Below are 16,744 nucleotides of genomic sequence, written 5' to 3'. Positions count from 1 at the left end.
GCTAGTATGAGTCAGTCATCAAAATAGTTGAGTATGCGAACGCCCTGTTCTCTCATGGGAACAAGGGCCCCCTCCGTGACTTTCGTGAAGACACGGGGAGACAGGGACAGCCCGAAGGGCAGGACCTTGTACTGATGTGCTCGACCCTCGAACTCTATCGCGACCTTCGCCAGTAGGACTGCGACCTCTGCCCGCAAGACATCGGCTGCTCTCACTGTAGTGGAGTGGATGGCCCGAAACTTGGGGGGACGCCAGGTGAACTGAATCGCATAGCCAAGCCTTATGGTCCGAATGAGCCAGGGAGACGGACTGGGGAGTGCTAACCAGGCTCGCAGAGACCGTACAAGCGGGACCAGAGGGACCATAGGCGTACCCGCAGTACCCGCGAGGTGGAACGCAGGGACGCGGCTCGGGAGTCTCTCTCTGGGAGGAAGCCCATAACGGGGTCTGAGTGTGCTTTGCAACACTTACCTGGTTCCACGGGGCAGGATTGGCTCGTTTAGTTTCACTCGAAGTAGATTGGCCTCTCTAGCGAGATTCCTATTCGTCGGTAACGACTTACGTCGAGAGTGACCGACTGATAGGGAACTAACGATAACTATATTAGCATCCACAACAACGGGCGATATGCGTGCACTGCAGTTTGGTCGTCTGTCACTTTAAATGCTCAAGCTTGTTACAGCGGGATGGATTCTGATTGGCTTTCAATGTTTTTATCAGTCATCAGCTGCAAAAAATCATTCTGAAAGTGATTCCAACTATATTGTTTCTCTGTGCGATATCCTTATAGTTGTGGTGTGGATATTCTTTTATATTTAGAATGATTTTTAGAACTATCTTTATCGTTGTAGTTATAGTCATTGGTGTGAACAGGCCTTTTAGCCCCAAGACTAGACACTACTATCATGTTTTGGGCCTCCTTACACCAAATCATGATGTAGATGACCTGACCTGTTGATTAGACTCTGTGTAGAGCAGGTAAAGGCTTCCAGTGCAAACCAGCTGCAGAACTGGACTCGGGATGTTCCGGCACCAGCCCACACACTCAACCCTGTCTGGCTCAGGCCTGGACAGACCTCTGCACACACACAGGCCCAGAGACCCATCATAGCCCTCATACAGCTCAGGAGATGGACACACCTGCAAGCAGGTACAAAATTTGACCTACTGATCAACGGGGTCATTGGGCTGCAAGAGTCCAAGGGTGAGTCACATGTCACGTTCAGAGGTACAGTACATGTGAGGCCCCTTATGTGCATAGTAAGAGTTCACGGAGAAAGGTATTTTATACTTTAGAGGCAACTGGTCAACCATTCAACACTAAGAAAACATCCCATATTGGATGGCCTTCATGAGCAAAATAAGAATGTCGTCACGCACCATTCATAAAATTTTCAATGCTATTGACCGAATAAGCATGTATGTCATCATCTTTGTGCAAACAGCATGATTGTAGTACAAATTTCTCAGTTTATGTGGACGCTCACCTGCTGTGAGCAATACTGCTTCCATTGCTTGTGGTCCAGACATTCTCCATGCTGGTTACGTGTTCTTCCATCCTTGCAGATCTCATAGACCTTCAACACACAGGCTTCTCCTTTCTGTGTGTATCCTAAACTACAAGGACACTGTCCGTCACTGGCCTACATTCAGGATTGGGAAGATGTCAGCCGTTAGAGACAACAAATCCTGACTCATTTCCCTAGGGTAGTAACTGATGAAAAGATCATTCAACAGTCAGTGAGAGTGGTAACTAGATTCCCACTGGGCTGAAACATGAGCTTCTGTCTGAGCAGAGGTCTGCAGATTGTTTTCTACATGGATGCAATTAGCTAGAAATGCTTGGGAACTTATGTAAACAATGCAATAAGTTCTTACCTGGAAGATTTGACCCTCTCGCTGACAAGTACAGCTGTCATGTCCAGGCAGAGGCTGCTGTGACCATGGCCCACAAGGCTGGCAACTGCTCATGCCTTCTCTAGGTCCATAGTGATGTGGTGGGCAGCTGATACAGCTGTTTATGGTTGTGGCCCAGAAACTCGGTCCAAATGTTCCTTTGGGACAGGGAACTGGACCCTCATCTCCCTCCGGGCAGTAAAAGCCTTCACAGTGCATAAAAGTAGAAGGTTCTCCAACCAATACTCCTACATTTCATATTTAAGGTTTTCTTCAACTATGTAAATTGGACCCAGTGGACTTCTAGACAATGAGTTTTTTTAAACACATTTTGCACTCCAACTAGTTTAATTTGTCTTCTGACATTGTCTACCGTGGTGGAATAACATGTAAAATAATTTGGGATAAAAGCACTTTTTTGTCTTGATTAATTTCATAACTAGTACTGTATAAATACAAAATAAAATAATATTTGTACACTTTTTCCATAATTTCACATAATTACAGCCTGGTTGGAAATGGCTTACCATAATAAATATTCTGTTAAAAGGTGATATTTACCTTGATTTTCTTCATACAGTACATATCTAATATTTCATCTTGGTGAACAAGTAAACAAACTTTTTTTATAACCCATTTTAGGGAAAAATGCATTTATGGTGGAAATAAAGCCACAATTGAGGTGGGACATTTTTTGCATAATTTTAACAATAAATATTGAAATGGTTTATAATTATTTCACTATTTTTATATCATCGTAATTTCAGTAATAATTTTTACAATGCATTTTTACAGTTTAACATTGAAAGATTGGGTTTAGAACAAGGATAAAATATTAATAATAATAATAAAACATATACATAAATGGTATTTAAAAAGTAGCCAAAACACGTTGATCAAAGCATGGTAAAGAATTTAAGACAGTTAATGTAATGTTCATTAAAATAAATAAATAACCTCTGGGACTAGACACCCACTTGATGAACTTTCACCTCGTCATGTCCCAGAAAAGTGCAAGTTACCTGGTTTGCAGGAAGATCTTTCAGGAAGTCTTAGAGTAATGTTTGATCCATCAGCAGGGCTCAGTCTTAGGGTGAAGAACCAGCAAAGTAGGGAAGGCCAGCAGAGGCAAACCCTGAAAGAGCACATCATTTCATTATGCTGTCCAGGGCTCAGAGACAGCCTGAAGGCATACAGGAAGCTCTTTCCCTGCCATGCTGAATGATTCATGAACCGTCTAGAGATAAAGTATCACACATGCCAATAGGTAGAAAGATGCAACCTGATGCTGCCAGTTTAGATTACAGGCCAGGCCACAGTGAAACCATGAAACTGATTAATTTTGGCTGTGCTTTAAATGTCTTTCAGCAATCATTCACAAGTTGCAGGTTTATGAGAAAAATCCAAGTCCCATCAGACAGTTTCTACTAGTGTACACTTTCTCAAATAGTTTGGCAGGAGAAGTGAACATTGCAGGCACTCTGTATTCAAACAAGCAAAGGGTCACTAAAACAACAAACCTTGTTTTTCACATCCCTTGGCTTCATTCCTTTGATGCACCCCATAGGCGAGAAGGTCATGGTCAGCCTAGTAAACCAATTGCTTTATCTGGGTTAAAGTTGAATCTGCAGGATCCAGAGCCCTAAATCACTACACAAGGGTGAATTAACACAAAACGCTTACATAAGCTAAAATTGTTACAATCTTTGAACTGTGCAACTGAATAAAATATAATATTATGTAAACGGGTCATAAAACTTTATAAAATTTTAAAAGCATGAATCTGTACACATTACACACATGCTATAATGACCTCAGATTTTTTTATAGTGCTTCAAAATCAATGAACTTGGACCCTGAATTAGGCTACTTAGCAGAGTTTGTGTGGACTTTGACCTCATGGTGACTTATATTTTGACATTTCACACACTTTTAGGCCTACGTAAGTATGAACTCAAATGACAAAGTAGTTTTAGTGTTGCAATAATGCAAAATGTCTGATAAAAACTAATATACTAATAAAGACATTTGAATTACATTTATTTAGTAGGCCTAACCTAACTGATACCCAAGTCCACAAAACACCCTTTTGCAAATTTTTTATTGCACATTTACTCTTATCCGTAAGACACCTTGCAATATCATGTTTCCAAACATGGAGAGTTGTCCTGCAATTCCTTCATTAGAACTGAACTCTTATAACTACTGTGTCTGACCGTCTTTAGAGATCTATTCAGTAGTGACGCATTTGTAAAAAAAAAAAAAAAAGCGTCGCTAGTCGCTACGACTCGCTAGGCTTTTTTTCCTGGGGCTCGAGACACGATAAAATACTGCTGTGGTAAATCATTGTCTGAGAATGGATTGCCCGAGAAGCATTTTACCTGGTAGGCTAATTTTACAGCATGAATTCTGAACTGAAGCGCGAATTAATGAATCGCCCAGAGTCGGCTCTATTAATTTTCAATGAATACGGCATTCGAACAGTTCACTCACGAACTGAATCGCTCAAAGCCAACATTAGAACACAGACAACAAAAGCTTACTGGATATTTATCAATGGTCCGTTTAAACAAACAATGTAATTACCTTTAAAATGCAATGCCTTTTCGACGCCAGTGGTTGCTAAATTTGTGAATTAATGCAGTAGGCCTAAGTTAGATCCAGTTCTGCAAAGTGTAGAAAGCCTGTTCTGTTTAGTTTCCGTTTATTTTGCGGTCAGTGAAGTATAATATTTATATTAAGTAAAGTTATATTAAGTTATATATACAATTATATGTTAGTTGACTAGGTAACTCAAATGCCAATAATAGTCAACAAAATGTAAAAATGCTGCTCCCAAAGTCACCAGAATTGAACGATTATATAACATCTCTTGTTAAATCATGTTATTGCTCAGACTGCACTGGTGTAAAATCAATGGGGCAAGTTACAATGATGTAACGTTAGTGCTATGAGATTTGCACAACAGCAACACATTACCCGGAACAAAATAGCATATTTGGTAACTAAAATGGTGCATATTTTTATGGCACAATTCCCTTTGCAAGTCTAATACTCGCTTATACATGCAGCTGCCAGAAAGTAGGCCAGGTCTAAACTGAAATAATCAAATGTTCAAAGTATCCCGCTATTGGCTTTGTTTATCACTAGCTTTGGCCATGTAGACTCAAAGCAAATCTAAGAGGATCCATTCAGTAAAGTAAAAACAAACAGCACCTTTGTTCACAGAGTCAGAGATAATGAAGCAAGCACAGGCTGGAGGGCTCATTCTCTGTGACTTATGTCATTTCTGTTGGAAAGCCAAGTAGGACTCAACACGACTGATAAAACTAAGCCAAATTTCATGCAGTTCGGTTCACTGAGTGAACTTCACAGGCAACATAAGTCCTGGGACAGAGTATCAAGTATGAAGTCCATATCGTAATGTTAAAATGCGCTTTTGTAATTTAAATAGAGGTCATTTATCGAAGTTCAACCCTGTTCACTAAGTAAGAGCTGTCCAAACACTTCTGGTTAGTAGTAAACATATCCCAGTATTGACATCGAAAATGACGTCAAAATTGGCCTTGGTGTGACATCACAGTGGCTACTCTGAATCTGCGTTGTTGGAAAAGAGTAGCTTTGAAGAGGCGATCAGCAAAATACCTATATGTTCCTGACGCCCATCGTTATCAAACTGACCCTCTACGTGGTTTGTGTTGACACAGGTGAAAAGCACGACAACATCTGATAAGGAACTGCTTTAAATGTGGACTCAGTGGAAGAATTTCTCATTTTTTGTCTTCAACAGGTAAGGGCCAGATGTCCACTTGCATAGATTAATTACTTAATGGCGTTTGAGTTGTCCTGTTTAATATATTGATAGCTAATAACATTTAAATGTATCTGATTGCATAAATCTTTGTATCTTTTTTTTTTTTTTTTACAGAGAATAACCTTCATCAGTAAAAAAAAAAAAAGAAAAGAAAATGAATCTGCAGTTTGTTACATTGGCTCTGGCCTTTGCTACCACAACAGGTTTGTTGCCTCTCCAATTTCTATTATCAAATTCAATTTAATCTAAAACGGTTATTTTGATCTTTTATTACATTGATCTAATGCAACTATCCTCCTTTTCAGCATTTCCACTCAATGATGAGATCAGTCGAGAAGCATTTAGTTTACCGAGAGACAATCAGGCCACTGACAAGAAAAATGTTGGCAAAGACTCAAAGTAAGTTTACTCTCATAAGATATTTTGTTTACTTTCATTTATTAAAAACAGAATTTGGGGCAGGGACATATAGTCAAAAAGCCTGGTCTAAAATTTAAAAAAGCCTTAATAAAAATTATTATTTCATAGAAAATATCGTTTTCATGTCATGTCACATACTCCCCAAAAACGTACTAATGATATTTATGAATTATTATATAAAAAATGCTTTTTACATTGAAACATAACAACACAAAAAAACAATTTTCAAAGTAATTATTAAGATGTGTACTCTCATATGTTTTTAAGGTGTAAGGAAAATATTATTTATATTTTACTTGATGGTTATACCACAGAGTTTTTCTTGAATATGTTTTTTTATTTTATTAACATGAGTACAAAGAGTTCTTTATCATGAAGGCTCTTGTAAGTCATTGACCCCTGATACTGTTTTGCAGTGGTATGTGGAAGAACCATGTGGTGAGCAGTGACCTTTACTCCCAGGACTCTTACAACCCCATGGCAGCTGAACTGAGACGCAAGCTGAGCATGGAGTCTGAGCGGCTGAGGGCTCGTCTAAAGCAGGAGCTTGCTGAGTTGAGGGAGAGACTCTCTCCTTACCCCAGCCACCCAAAACACACCATGGCCAGTGTCAAGGAGTTCCTGGCCCCCTTCACTAAGCAGCTCCAGACCGCCCTCCAGTCAAATACTCAGGAACTCTGTGAGAAGCTCAATCTGAACCTCCAGGAACTGAACCCAGAGGAAGCCACACTCTACCAGGAGGCAGTGCAGAGGATCACACAAGCTCTGGATGAAAGCCACCAGAAAAGGACAGCAGCCTTTGAGGACTTTAAAACAAAAGCATTTGAGGCGGTAGAGGAGGAAAGAGACAGCAGTGGAAAGGAACTTTGGGAGGAAGTCACTGCCAGACTGGGACAGGAATTGTGTACCTTCAGTTTAGAGGTACAAGGGAAGGTGGCAGCACTGAAGATAGCTTTGGCAGGCCATCTTGCCTCAGCACAGCCTCCAAGGGATGTGATGGCATCAAAAGTGGATCAGTTCTGCCAGAATTCCTCAGCTCGGAATCAACAGTTTATTTCTAACTTAGACCTACAGATGATAGCTCTCCAAGAAAACCAGAGTCATGGTGAGTCATCTGGTTTCCATCAGACAAACATAGAGTCCATACAGGAGGATTTCTCCACTAGACTCACAGCCCTGTTACAAGACATCGTACACACTCTCAATTAAACACACCTCCAGTCCTATCAGAAATACAACTGTAATGTAAATAACCACTCTTATATTTGGATTGTACATTGTGACTTGTAACTTTTGTAGAACAATATTGTTGTTTGTACAGTTTTCAAAAAGAACTTTATATTATGTACTGCGCAATCCATTGAAGTGAAAGACAGAAAATAATGCCTTTCTTCATTTTACTAAAGATATGTTGTGTAATGTGTGGATATACTGTTTCATAAACAGACAAAAGCATGTAAATAAAAAAATTTGTACAAATTTGAAATGAATGTTGTTCATTGATTATTGCCTCAACTACAGTATATTAATAAAATTATTCCTTTCTAAATACATCACATCTAGACCATTGTTATATCATATTAAATTATAGAGAAGCAGCAAGTTATTGGCTAATACAGGGGTTTTCAAACTGGTTAGGGCCCCTAAGGCTTGCGGCCCGCAAAGGGTTCTGTTGAAAATTTGAGGAATTATACACAAAGAAACTGTAAAAGAAAACTATTTTACTAAATATTTTTTTTAGGGCTGTCAAAGTTAACTTATGTATCAAATATGTTTAACTAACTAAAATATTTTTTAACACAAAATATAAAAAAGTGCTTTACAAATAAATCTGAATTGAATTGAAAATATTTATTGTTATTAATTTCATACATCTAAATATAGGTAGGTAGAAAACTTTACAAATATTTCCACATAATATTTTAATAATTGATTTACTTTTAATATTCAAATTAAAAGCCAATTATTTAATTCAGAAAACAACATTGCTTAAAATATTTTTTCACTCAATTTAAACAGGTCTTTAAACATGACAAAATAGCTGCCTTTATTTTTTAGGAAGAGGGTCCATCAAAATGTTTGAAAACCCCTGGGCTATATACAAGCAATGTGTATAAGAAGCAAAGTTTGATCAAAACGATTACATCCACAGTTTGTTCCTCTCAATAATACAGTATAACTCAGATAATGAACATCTAAAACACATGAGACAATGCAGTATTTGCATTTACATCAAACAAATAAGCATTCGCATTTTCTTCCAAGCGCATGGTGACTGGTCTACACAGTGCTGTCTAAATAGATTAAAATATGCTAAATAGGCATTATGCAAAGTGGTTCTTTGCTGGTTTGTGCAGATGCCGTGATGTGATCAGACGTCTTATCGGGCATATCAAATTAAGCTTCATTCAACGCAAAACAGATGGCGAGTTGATGGATCTCTTAGTGGAAAGCCTGAGGCAGCCCACCGGCCCAGAAAAACTTCTTCAGCACAAACCGTCCAGCCATAACCATCAACACAGCACCGCCGGTGGCAAAAATGACCCCCACCACCACTCCAGCCACGTTCATATCGTCCCTGTCCAATGGCTCACTGCCTCCTGATTCAAAATAGAAAACAAGCTGTGCTGTTACTGTCTAGCTTTTATTCATTTGTAAGTACTTTCATCTGAATTTCAGACACATCAAAGTGCAATATTTAGATTGAAATAAAGTTTTCAAAAAGAGTCTCATACCATAGGCCGATGCAGTGGGAACATCATTCTCTACAGGATCAAAAAGAAACAGTCAGGCATGGCTCTCATTTGGAATTCAGTGTGTTTCTCAACAAGCTGGGTTTCAGATCGGTCTCATTCTGGATTCATGTGTGAACGTGACTGACTCACTCAGAGCTGTGGTGTACAGAGGACCCACAGACACCGTGGCAGATTCTTTGGCTTGAGATCCGTAAGGTTCTTGGGCCCTTCGCCGTCGTGTTCTATTAGAGTTGCAAGACTGCATAAGTAAAATAAAGTGACATGTTAATTGGCTGACATTGCCAGTACTGGTACTCTATTCAATTCATTCTATTCGAACGGTAAAAGACTCCTACATTAAGTAATTCTTGGCACTTGTTTGGCTCGCAAAGTCGCAGTATACAGTGCAGGTATATAGTAGACTTTTCTTGATTACGGTGCTCCACGAAGCGGAAGGCTTCAAATGAAAATCGTGAAAACTTGGAAAACCCATTATAAAGCACCGTTGTCCGATTCTCTACAATGCACCTGTGATGAAACAATAGAGAGACATTGATGTAGTTGCACTGACGTGACGGCTGCACATGACATCACAGCCCTACATTTTTTCTTCTTGTTTGAGAAACCACTTCATTAGGATATATGTCACAATAGGGAAGAAAAGATGATAGCAACTTCCGTTTCATGCTGACTTTAACTTTAAGTAGTTAACTGATGTTAACAAATGGAACCTTATTGTAAAGTGTTACCATGAATTCTGAATCAGGAGTAACTCACCCTGTGAAAAAGTTGTACTGGTTGTTGTTGGTGTGATTATAGGGAGATGGGGTTGCAAAACAGTGGTCCAACAACAGATGAAAACTAAAGGCAGAAAATTATTTTTCATTCCTCAATAAAACCCTTGAGAAACATGCTATTCGCTGTCAGTGAAACTGCAGTTTTCTTACTTTCCAGTGAGATTTACAGCCTTTACTTCAACATAGACTTTAGTGCGCAGATCTAATCCAGTAGGCGGAACCACCAAAGGGCTGGTATAATCTGTGTTCTGACATGAAAATAATCAAAAATATCTTTAAAAATGTGGCATATTTTGGATTCAGAGTAAAGAATTTTAACACAAATCTACACTTACATTGAAGACACTCATGCTGAGAGTGTCAATGAAAGTTCCATTGTTGTCACTAGTGGCCACTGACACTGATGATCTGCATGAAGAAAATATAAATCAAGTCAATCCTCTTGTTGTCACACTGTAGTTGGTGAAGTATGCAGTGGAGGGTGAATGTCTTAATGCTCACGCTACGATCTGAGTGTTGTTGATGAGGTATTCCAGTGGATAACGGCAAGAGAAGTGATAGTAGAGGTCTGTGGAGTAACTGATGATGCCCTCTGCCGAGCTGGGCGTATCAATATATCCTGTGATAATGACGGCCTGAATGCTGGAAAACATGCTGAATGGACCAGAGGAGCTGGGCACCTCATCCACAATCTAAAAATGCACAAGGGGAAATTTCAACTATTTTACTTTTATATATATACTTTATATACTTTTAATAATTATAATATATTTTAAAATATATTTTTGATACATTTACAGTATTTTCACTACTTTTAATTATTAAACATAATTAAAATAATTATAAAACAACTTTTAACTTTTTAAATAATTATTATGTCTGTAGCTTTTATGACCTTATAACCTTATATATATAAACATTTTTTTAAATACCTTTTTATCCTTACTTTTTTAAAACAAATTTAAAACAAATTCGAATTTTTTTTTTCATTTGACAATTTTTATAATTGGTAAAAGTATGTATTCAGCTTTTGTCACCTATTCATTGTACATTTTTATAATTACAATATAATGTATCACATTTGACCTTATTAATTTTTTCAATAAAATGCTACACAAAAATGCTATACATCTAAAACATTTTAAATATTTATACTTCATTAACTTTTTACTATAATACATATTTTATATATTACATTTTAGCATTTTAACATATCTTACTATTTTTGTATAATATTAAATTATTCATTTTTTATTTTAATTACATTTAGTATTTTCTAACACCATTTAATCACTAGGCAAGTGGTATAAAAATGGTTTCAAATATATAATTTTTTACACATTTTCCTCCATTTTTTATGTTTAACTATTTTTTTTTAAAATGTAGCTATATGTATGCAGCTTTTAATAATGTTTTAGTTTGAATTTGCCACATCACAACTGTGATTAAAAAAAGAGGAGGAAAATTATGTTTTCAAGGTTAAACATCGAGAATGATAACAAAGATTGTTTTTTTCTTTGCACCTGCAGAGACTGTCTACATGGGTTCTCCTGGCTGTGGTTGACTGCCAGCAGGTAGCGGATGACAGGTGGGTCCACAGTGGGGTCAATGGTGCCCTTGCACTGGGCGTTATTGCGCTCCCCGTTAAGAGCCAGGCCATTGGGGTCAAAGCCCGCCCACTCAGCGGTGCACAGGTTTACCTCCAGAGTGATCATGCTGGTGCCACAGTGTACCACCAGATCTTTGTTGTCTAAACAAAAAGGGAGGTCTTACTGTCAAGCAAACTGCAGAGAATGGAGGACTGTCGTAAAATCTGAAAGGTCACAGACTCACCTGGAACCCTGTTATACACCGAGGAGCAGTTATAGGCCGAGTGAATGGGCTGCAGGACGAGAGCCAGTGCACATAAGCAGAAGCACAGCATCATTCCTGCTGTAGAGCAAAGGCAGAACATGACCAAAAGTCACCTATTTAAAAGCCAAGTCATCCAACATCACAACCTTAACCTCTGTAACAGTTACAATAACAGTGAAGGTAATTATTTAGAATTAATTGTAATTTTATAGTAATTTAGGGAAAAACGCAGAAGATATCAGTGTAAAGAAACAGTACAGCATACCTGTTTAACTCCCAGGGAGTTGAATGGACACTGTTTGAAGAAGGTGATGAGATGATGCTTCTTATATAGCGTTAGACCCCAGGCGTGATTCAATAGGTGCAGGGAGTGTCTCATCCCTCCTCCTCCTACATTACCGAACAGTTCCTTCCTTCACAGATTATAACATTAATCCTCTGGCTCTGGTTAACAATGACAGTGACAGCGGGATTTGACACATATCCAATAGACACTTTTCAGATAAGTCCATATAAATGAATCCTAATAAAACTGTGATAATGACCATGAATATAATATGTAGATGTTAACAAGTTTATGTTTATATCGTTTTATAATCAAATGCATTTTTAATTTAATTTTTAATATAATGTGCAATATGCCATCAGGGGCTTTTATGTAATTTAATGTGTATGTTAATATTTTATGGGTAAATGTTTCTTGCTTCTGAGAGCTGCCATTCTAAATGTTGTTGTACTTCAATAACAATAAAGTATCTTACCTTTACACGGTTTTTATATTTTTACAATTATACCCACTGTACTGTTGTAATTAGAATTGGTTTTATGATTGATTTTGTATAAGCTGGAAAGGATATTGACATCTGTCATTTATATGTATAACATGAAATGCATTCAGTTAATCTGTTCACTGATATTTTCTTTTAATAAAATAAAGTCTTGAATAGCACACAATCTAAAAATGAAATCCTGTTGGCCAATATATTAATTTTAAATAGTGTTGGTTGATTAGCCGGCTTCAGGGGTAAAATATTTGAAACAACGTATACTCATACACATTATTACAGGGTTATTGTGAGACTGATGTTATTATTATAATGTTGTAAATTAACATGACAAACCATATCTTCAAACTTTTAAATGTGTTGTTGTCTGTGTGAACCAGCAGTAAAAACAGTTCTGTATTCTTGCATTCTGTTATCCAACAGTATTGAATCTCAAAGCTTTGTAAAATAAATTAAGAGTCTATTACGTATAAATCATTTGAAACATGAAAATGTTGCATCATCTCCTGCAGGGAATAGAACATGTATATATGAGAATATGAGAAATGTGATAATTTGCCACAAGGTATGAAACACAGGACGCCAAAAATAGCTTTTGTTCGTCTGGCTCGCATGCAAGCATCGTCTATTGTATTCTAAGAGCAGTTATCTCAAGACTAGCTCAAGACACCCCTGCTAAAGGCTAAAGGGTCGGTTTTGACTGAGTGATGGTGATATATGACAAAGAACTTTGAATGAAGCAGGTACACTTGTTTGTGCCAAAAAGCCCCTTGGTCAGAGAACATATTTCACATTATGCTTCAATGTGTCACACCTTGATGATTTTCAGTTGTTCTCCACTGGACAAAACAACTTAACAGTGATATAAATTTTAATCCCTGTGTTCTTCCATTGTATTCACAGTTTAATTCATATTGCAGTGGTCACTATCTGATTCAGAGAGGAGGTAAAATGCATAGTATGAAGTATGAGAACCATACTTGTTCAAGAAGTCAAACCACCTGCACAGTGAGGTTATTTGGATTGTATTATTTATTCATAAGCCAAAATTCATACATTTGCATGGCAACATCTCTATAAATATGAATTTTCCACAACTTCACATTCTGATCCTGTAACTACAGAATAAAAGCCACACAATTCTCCTCTATTTTTTATAATAAGAAGAACAGAAAGAGAACCAAACAAAACAATTTGTCATTGTGTGTTGTGTCCTATCTCATGTGCCAGCAATACTAATATTGTAATTTAATCATATTTTTGTGGGGAACAAAATAGTGGTTATTAGATTCTAATTTAACATCCCTGTTCGATTATGTAAAAATATATACTGGGAATTCACATACAGTGAGGGAAGACCATTTTGAAGAACAGAACTCTGTTGTCAAATCATGATTTATGACTCCTTCATGATTAATGGCCTAAAGCCCTGTAAGATACAATCACATTGCTTGAAAATTTGTTTCCTACTGTTGTTGGTGTTCTGCTTCTTTCATCATGCGATTCATAATCATATAGGAAATTTTACCACTGGAAAAAAGAAGAAGATTCCCTTTAAAGGACAATTGTGACCGGATTAGAGTAGTGTACCTAACATCAGAACAGACCCAAGGAACAGTGGAGCCGGTTCAGAAAACCAGAACAATACTATAGTACAACACTACCACCTGCTGGTTCAAAAGTTTACACAAATATTTTGCCAGTAAATGAGCAATGATTATTGACAGTCGTCTTAATACCAGATAATAGTTATAATCATAATAATCATAATTTATGTTAGCTTTAATGCCAAAAATATTATTATCTTACTATTGCTAATGGTTCAGAGCACAAAATAAGCAGACAGAATAATATAACCCAAATAATACATGAGCGTCCGATCGCAAAACAATTCTTAACAGATATTGACTTTCAATCTATTCTCATACTGTATCTATCTATGATGAGATTGAAAGTAGTGGCAGTAGATCTGGTGTCTTCTCAAACTCAGTTATTATTATTACAAGAGTCAGTCTGTACTTTTTAAGTATGCGTAGGCCTATCTGCCTGCTGCTACATAAATACTTTCCTGCATCCAGGTTATAGAAAATGCATTGCATTCAGTGAGATAAACTTTAATGTCCATTCTATATGCATGCGCAATAAATATACGGCAACAGCCATCCACACAAGGTGACACAAGCCGAACATACCTAAACAACTTGCACAAGTGGTCAGTTTGTGTGCAAACGTGACCAACTTTCTTCATTTTTTATGTCATTTCTAGCGTGAAAAGTATAGTAGTAATTAAATATTAGCTTAGTTATCACCAAAGCTCTCTCTATTGTTGATCAATAAAGCATTATTCTGCCTCAGAAGCCAGTGCAAAATTAGTTTTGAGAGATACGCTATACCTTCATGCGCAAAAGCTGCTTCATTGCCTAAGCTTTTGGACATTGCCCAGAAGAGCTGATATAGCCTAAGCCTACCGGAGTACCAATGTTGTGCCGACAACACCGGTTACTTTGGCTGCATCTGAAATAGAATGGTTCCCTGCTATAGCCTATACTAGACGAAAAAACAGTATGTGACAAAATGTCAGAATTCACAGTACTCAGAAAAGAGTAAGCAAAAAGTACCTGGATGAACAGGTCTTTATGAATGAGTCATTGAATCATTCATTCAATCAATTCATTCAAAAACACAGAATATCACAGGGTCGTAGCTAGAGGGCCCCAGTGATTTGAACCAAGGGGGCCCACAGCAACAACCCGCACCAGGGCCCCGTATACCCTATCTACGGCACTGGAATAGCGCACTAGCATACTTCTTATTTCTTCAATATCTTTTAATGGCGAGTATTCTATTCTGAATTTAGCCTCCGTCTTTATGAGTTAGTCATCATTAACTTACAAATGATTCATTCAGGAACACAGGGATTGTGCTGTGGCTTTGTTTGTGGTGGAGCAAAAACAGACAAATTAACTGCAATGAAATGTAAATCTAAAATATAAGTTACTCAATACAATATATATAAATAACAATGTAAATCATTTAAACACTCAATAATGTAAATATAACAAAAATTAAAGCAATAACACACTCACAATCATGCTGTTTTCGAACGCTTTCAATACAAATGTCAAGCATAAATTCAGTGGTTAGTGGTTCTCAAAAGATGTGACTTGAGCCTAATAAAAGGGACATGACAGAGGAGGGGCAATGAGTCCGGGCAGCCTGCCAGAGATCAGCACAAACAAACTGCACATGCAATGCCACTGGTCTAATGGCCTCACGGCCTCACCCTTACTTCTCCAAAACCTCATGACATCTGCAGGATCTGTTCATAATACCAGATTTCACTGCATATATGATTACACAGTAGGAGTTTTCCTCTTCCATGAATTTAACCCAAGTTGTAACTGGGCTTCTTGTCACGAACACCAGAATAAGTTTTACAGTTTATATTTCCCAACTGAAGCTCTGTAAAATGAATTTATTTTCTTTGTCAGGGCAAGGGGAAAATGTCTGGAATTTTTTTTTTTTTTTTTTTTTTAAACCCCACTAAGATGAAGAGGAAACTGCCTGTTGGAAAACTGCTTTCTTTCCTGACTGGCTTCCTATTCCTGGGGATAGTGTGTGTCTGACTGTGAGCTGGCAGGGTCAGCAGCAGTGACTGAGCTCCTTTGACTTGCACAAACCAGTCACCCATCTTACTTCCTCTCTCAGTTTGCTTGTGAGCCAAACAACACTGGTCCCTCTGCACATGTCTCTGTACTGATTTTATGTGAATTAGAAACTACAGTGATTGATGCAATGTGTTACACTAACATACACTAAAAGTAGAAAATTGTGCTAAAAGATGAAGAACACGGTTACTCATCACTTATCTCCTGCAACATATTTACAATACAAAAGCACTACATCATAAAACAATTTAGAGAAAAAAAGAAAGAAAATAATACTAATTTTGCATATTTTTATTTTGGAGTCTAACCCCCCAAAAATTAAATTATGGTAGGCCTATCCATTATATAAAAGCACAATAATTTTTTGGTTGCATGTTTGGAATTTGCTAGTCTTTTCTTACCTATTGTGGTGTAAAACAGCTTCTCGAACAAGAAAAAAATTAGGGCGCTGGGCGGGACTTGATTTTGTCCATAGGGAATTGATTGGATGGTTGTGGTTTACTATTGCTGTGATCTCATGTGAGTGACAGGTTGTCCCGCCCTCACGCCAGTAAACACGTCATCAGAGAAGAGATGAGATGTCACTGCAAAAGGGAAGGGAAGTTAGCTTGACTAAATATTATGATGGCGCCTGCATTAATAAAATAATGATGTGCGTAAATAATTTATTATACTACTGCAATATTGCACAAAAATAAAAATGGTCAATTCTGATGTTATGGTGACTAAAAGTTTAAAGCATCGAAAAGTATTCAATCTAGAAAATTGTGTAGCC

General features: G+C 37.5%; 3 protein-coding genes across 6 annotated transcripts in view; 1 reads left to right on the top strand and 2 right to left on the bottom strand.

Moving 5' to 3' along the window:
• The window catches only part of si:dkey-103g5.4 (uncharacterized), a 31,803-nt gene extending 28,468 nt beyond the window's left edge, over positions 1-3,335 (bottom strand). For 2 of the 4 annotated variants that reach the window (XM_056263350.1, XM_056263351.1), the window contains exons 1-4: positions 2,919-3,335; positions 1,879-2,102; positions 1,488-1,643; positions 952-1,140 (exon numbers count right to left, since the gene is read on the bottom strand). In XM_056263350.1, coding sequence (XP_056119325.1) covers positions 952-1,140; positions 1,488-1,643; positions 1,879-2,102; positions 2,919-3,126 — 777 coding nt within the window. In that variant the 5' untranslated portion in view covers positions 3,127-3,335. Of the gene's footprint in view, positions 1-951; positions 1,141-1,487; positions 1,644-1,878; positions 2,103-2,918 lie in introns of those variants that run through there. The other 2 variants (XM_056263353.1, XM_056263354.1) reach the window with 2 other exon arrangements.
• A 2,475-nt stretch (positions 3,336-5,810) lies between these two features.
• Positions 5,811-7,549, top strand: zgc:162608 (uncharacterized protein LOC100037332 homolog). The gene is made up of 3 exons (XM_056263510.1): positions 5,811-5,913; positions 6,016-6,109; positions 6,547-7,549. Exons 1-3 carry the CDS (start codon positions 5,865-5,867, stop codon positions 7,337-7,339), a joined length of 936 nt encoding a protein of 311 aa, XP_056119485.1. The 5' UTR covers positions 5,811-5,864; the 3' UTR covers positions 7,340-7,549.
• Positions 7,550-8,304: 755 nt separating this feature from the next.
• Positions 8,305-11,822, bottom strand: LOC130096820 (zona pellucida-like domain-containing protein 1). The gene is made up of 11 exons (XM_056263508.1): positions 11,782-11,822; positions 11,496-11,594; positions 11,186-11,412; positions 10,164-10,354; positions 9,998-10,070; positions 9,813-9,910; positions 9,643-9,726; positions 9,222-9,393; positions 9,016-9,124; positions 8,866-8,895; positions 8,305-8,730 (listed from the first exon to the last, which is right to left on the bottom strand). The coding sequence occupies exons 2-11, from the start codon at positions 11,587-11,589 to the stop codon at positions 8,573-8,575; spliced, it is 1,236 nt and encodes a 411-aa protein (XP_056119483.1). The 5' UTR covers positions 11,590-11,594; positions 11,782-11,822; the 3' UTR covers positions 8,305-8,572.
• Between the last annotated feature and the right edge of the window lie 4,922 nt (positions 11,823-16,744).

The sequence above is a fragment of the Rhinichthys klamathensis genome, unplaced genomic scaffold (assembly GCF_029890125.1).
Source record: "Rhinichthys klamathensis goyatoka isolate OS25496 unplaced genomic scaffold, OSU_Roscu_1.1 h1tg000206l_1, whole genome shotgun sequence".
NCBI classification, from domain to species: Eukaryota; Metazoa; Chordata; class Actinopteri; order Cypriniformes; family Leuciscidae; genus Rhinichthys; species Rhinichthys klamathensis.
This window is presented reverse-complemented; position numbering and strand designations above follow the sequence as displayed.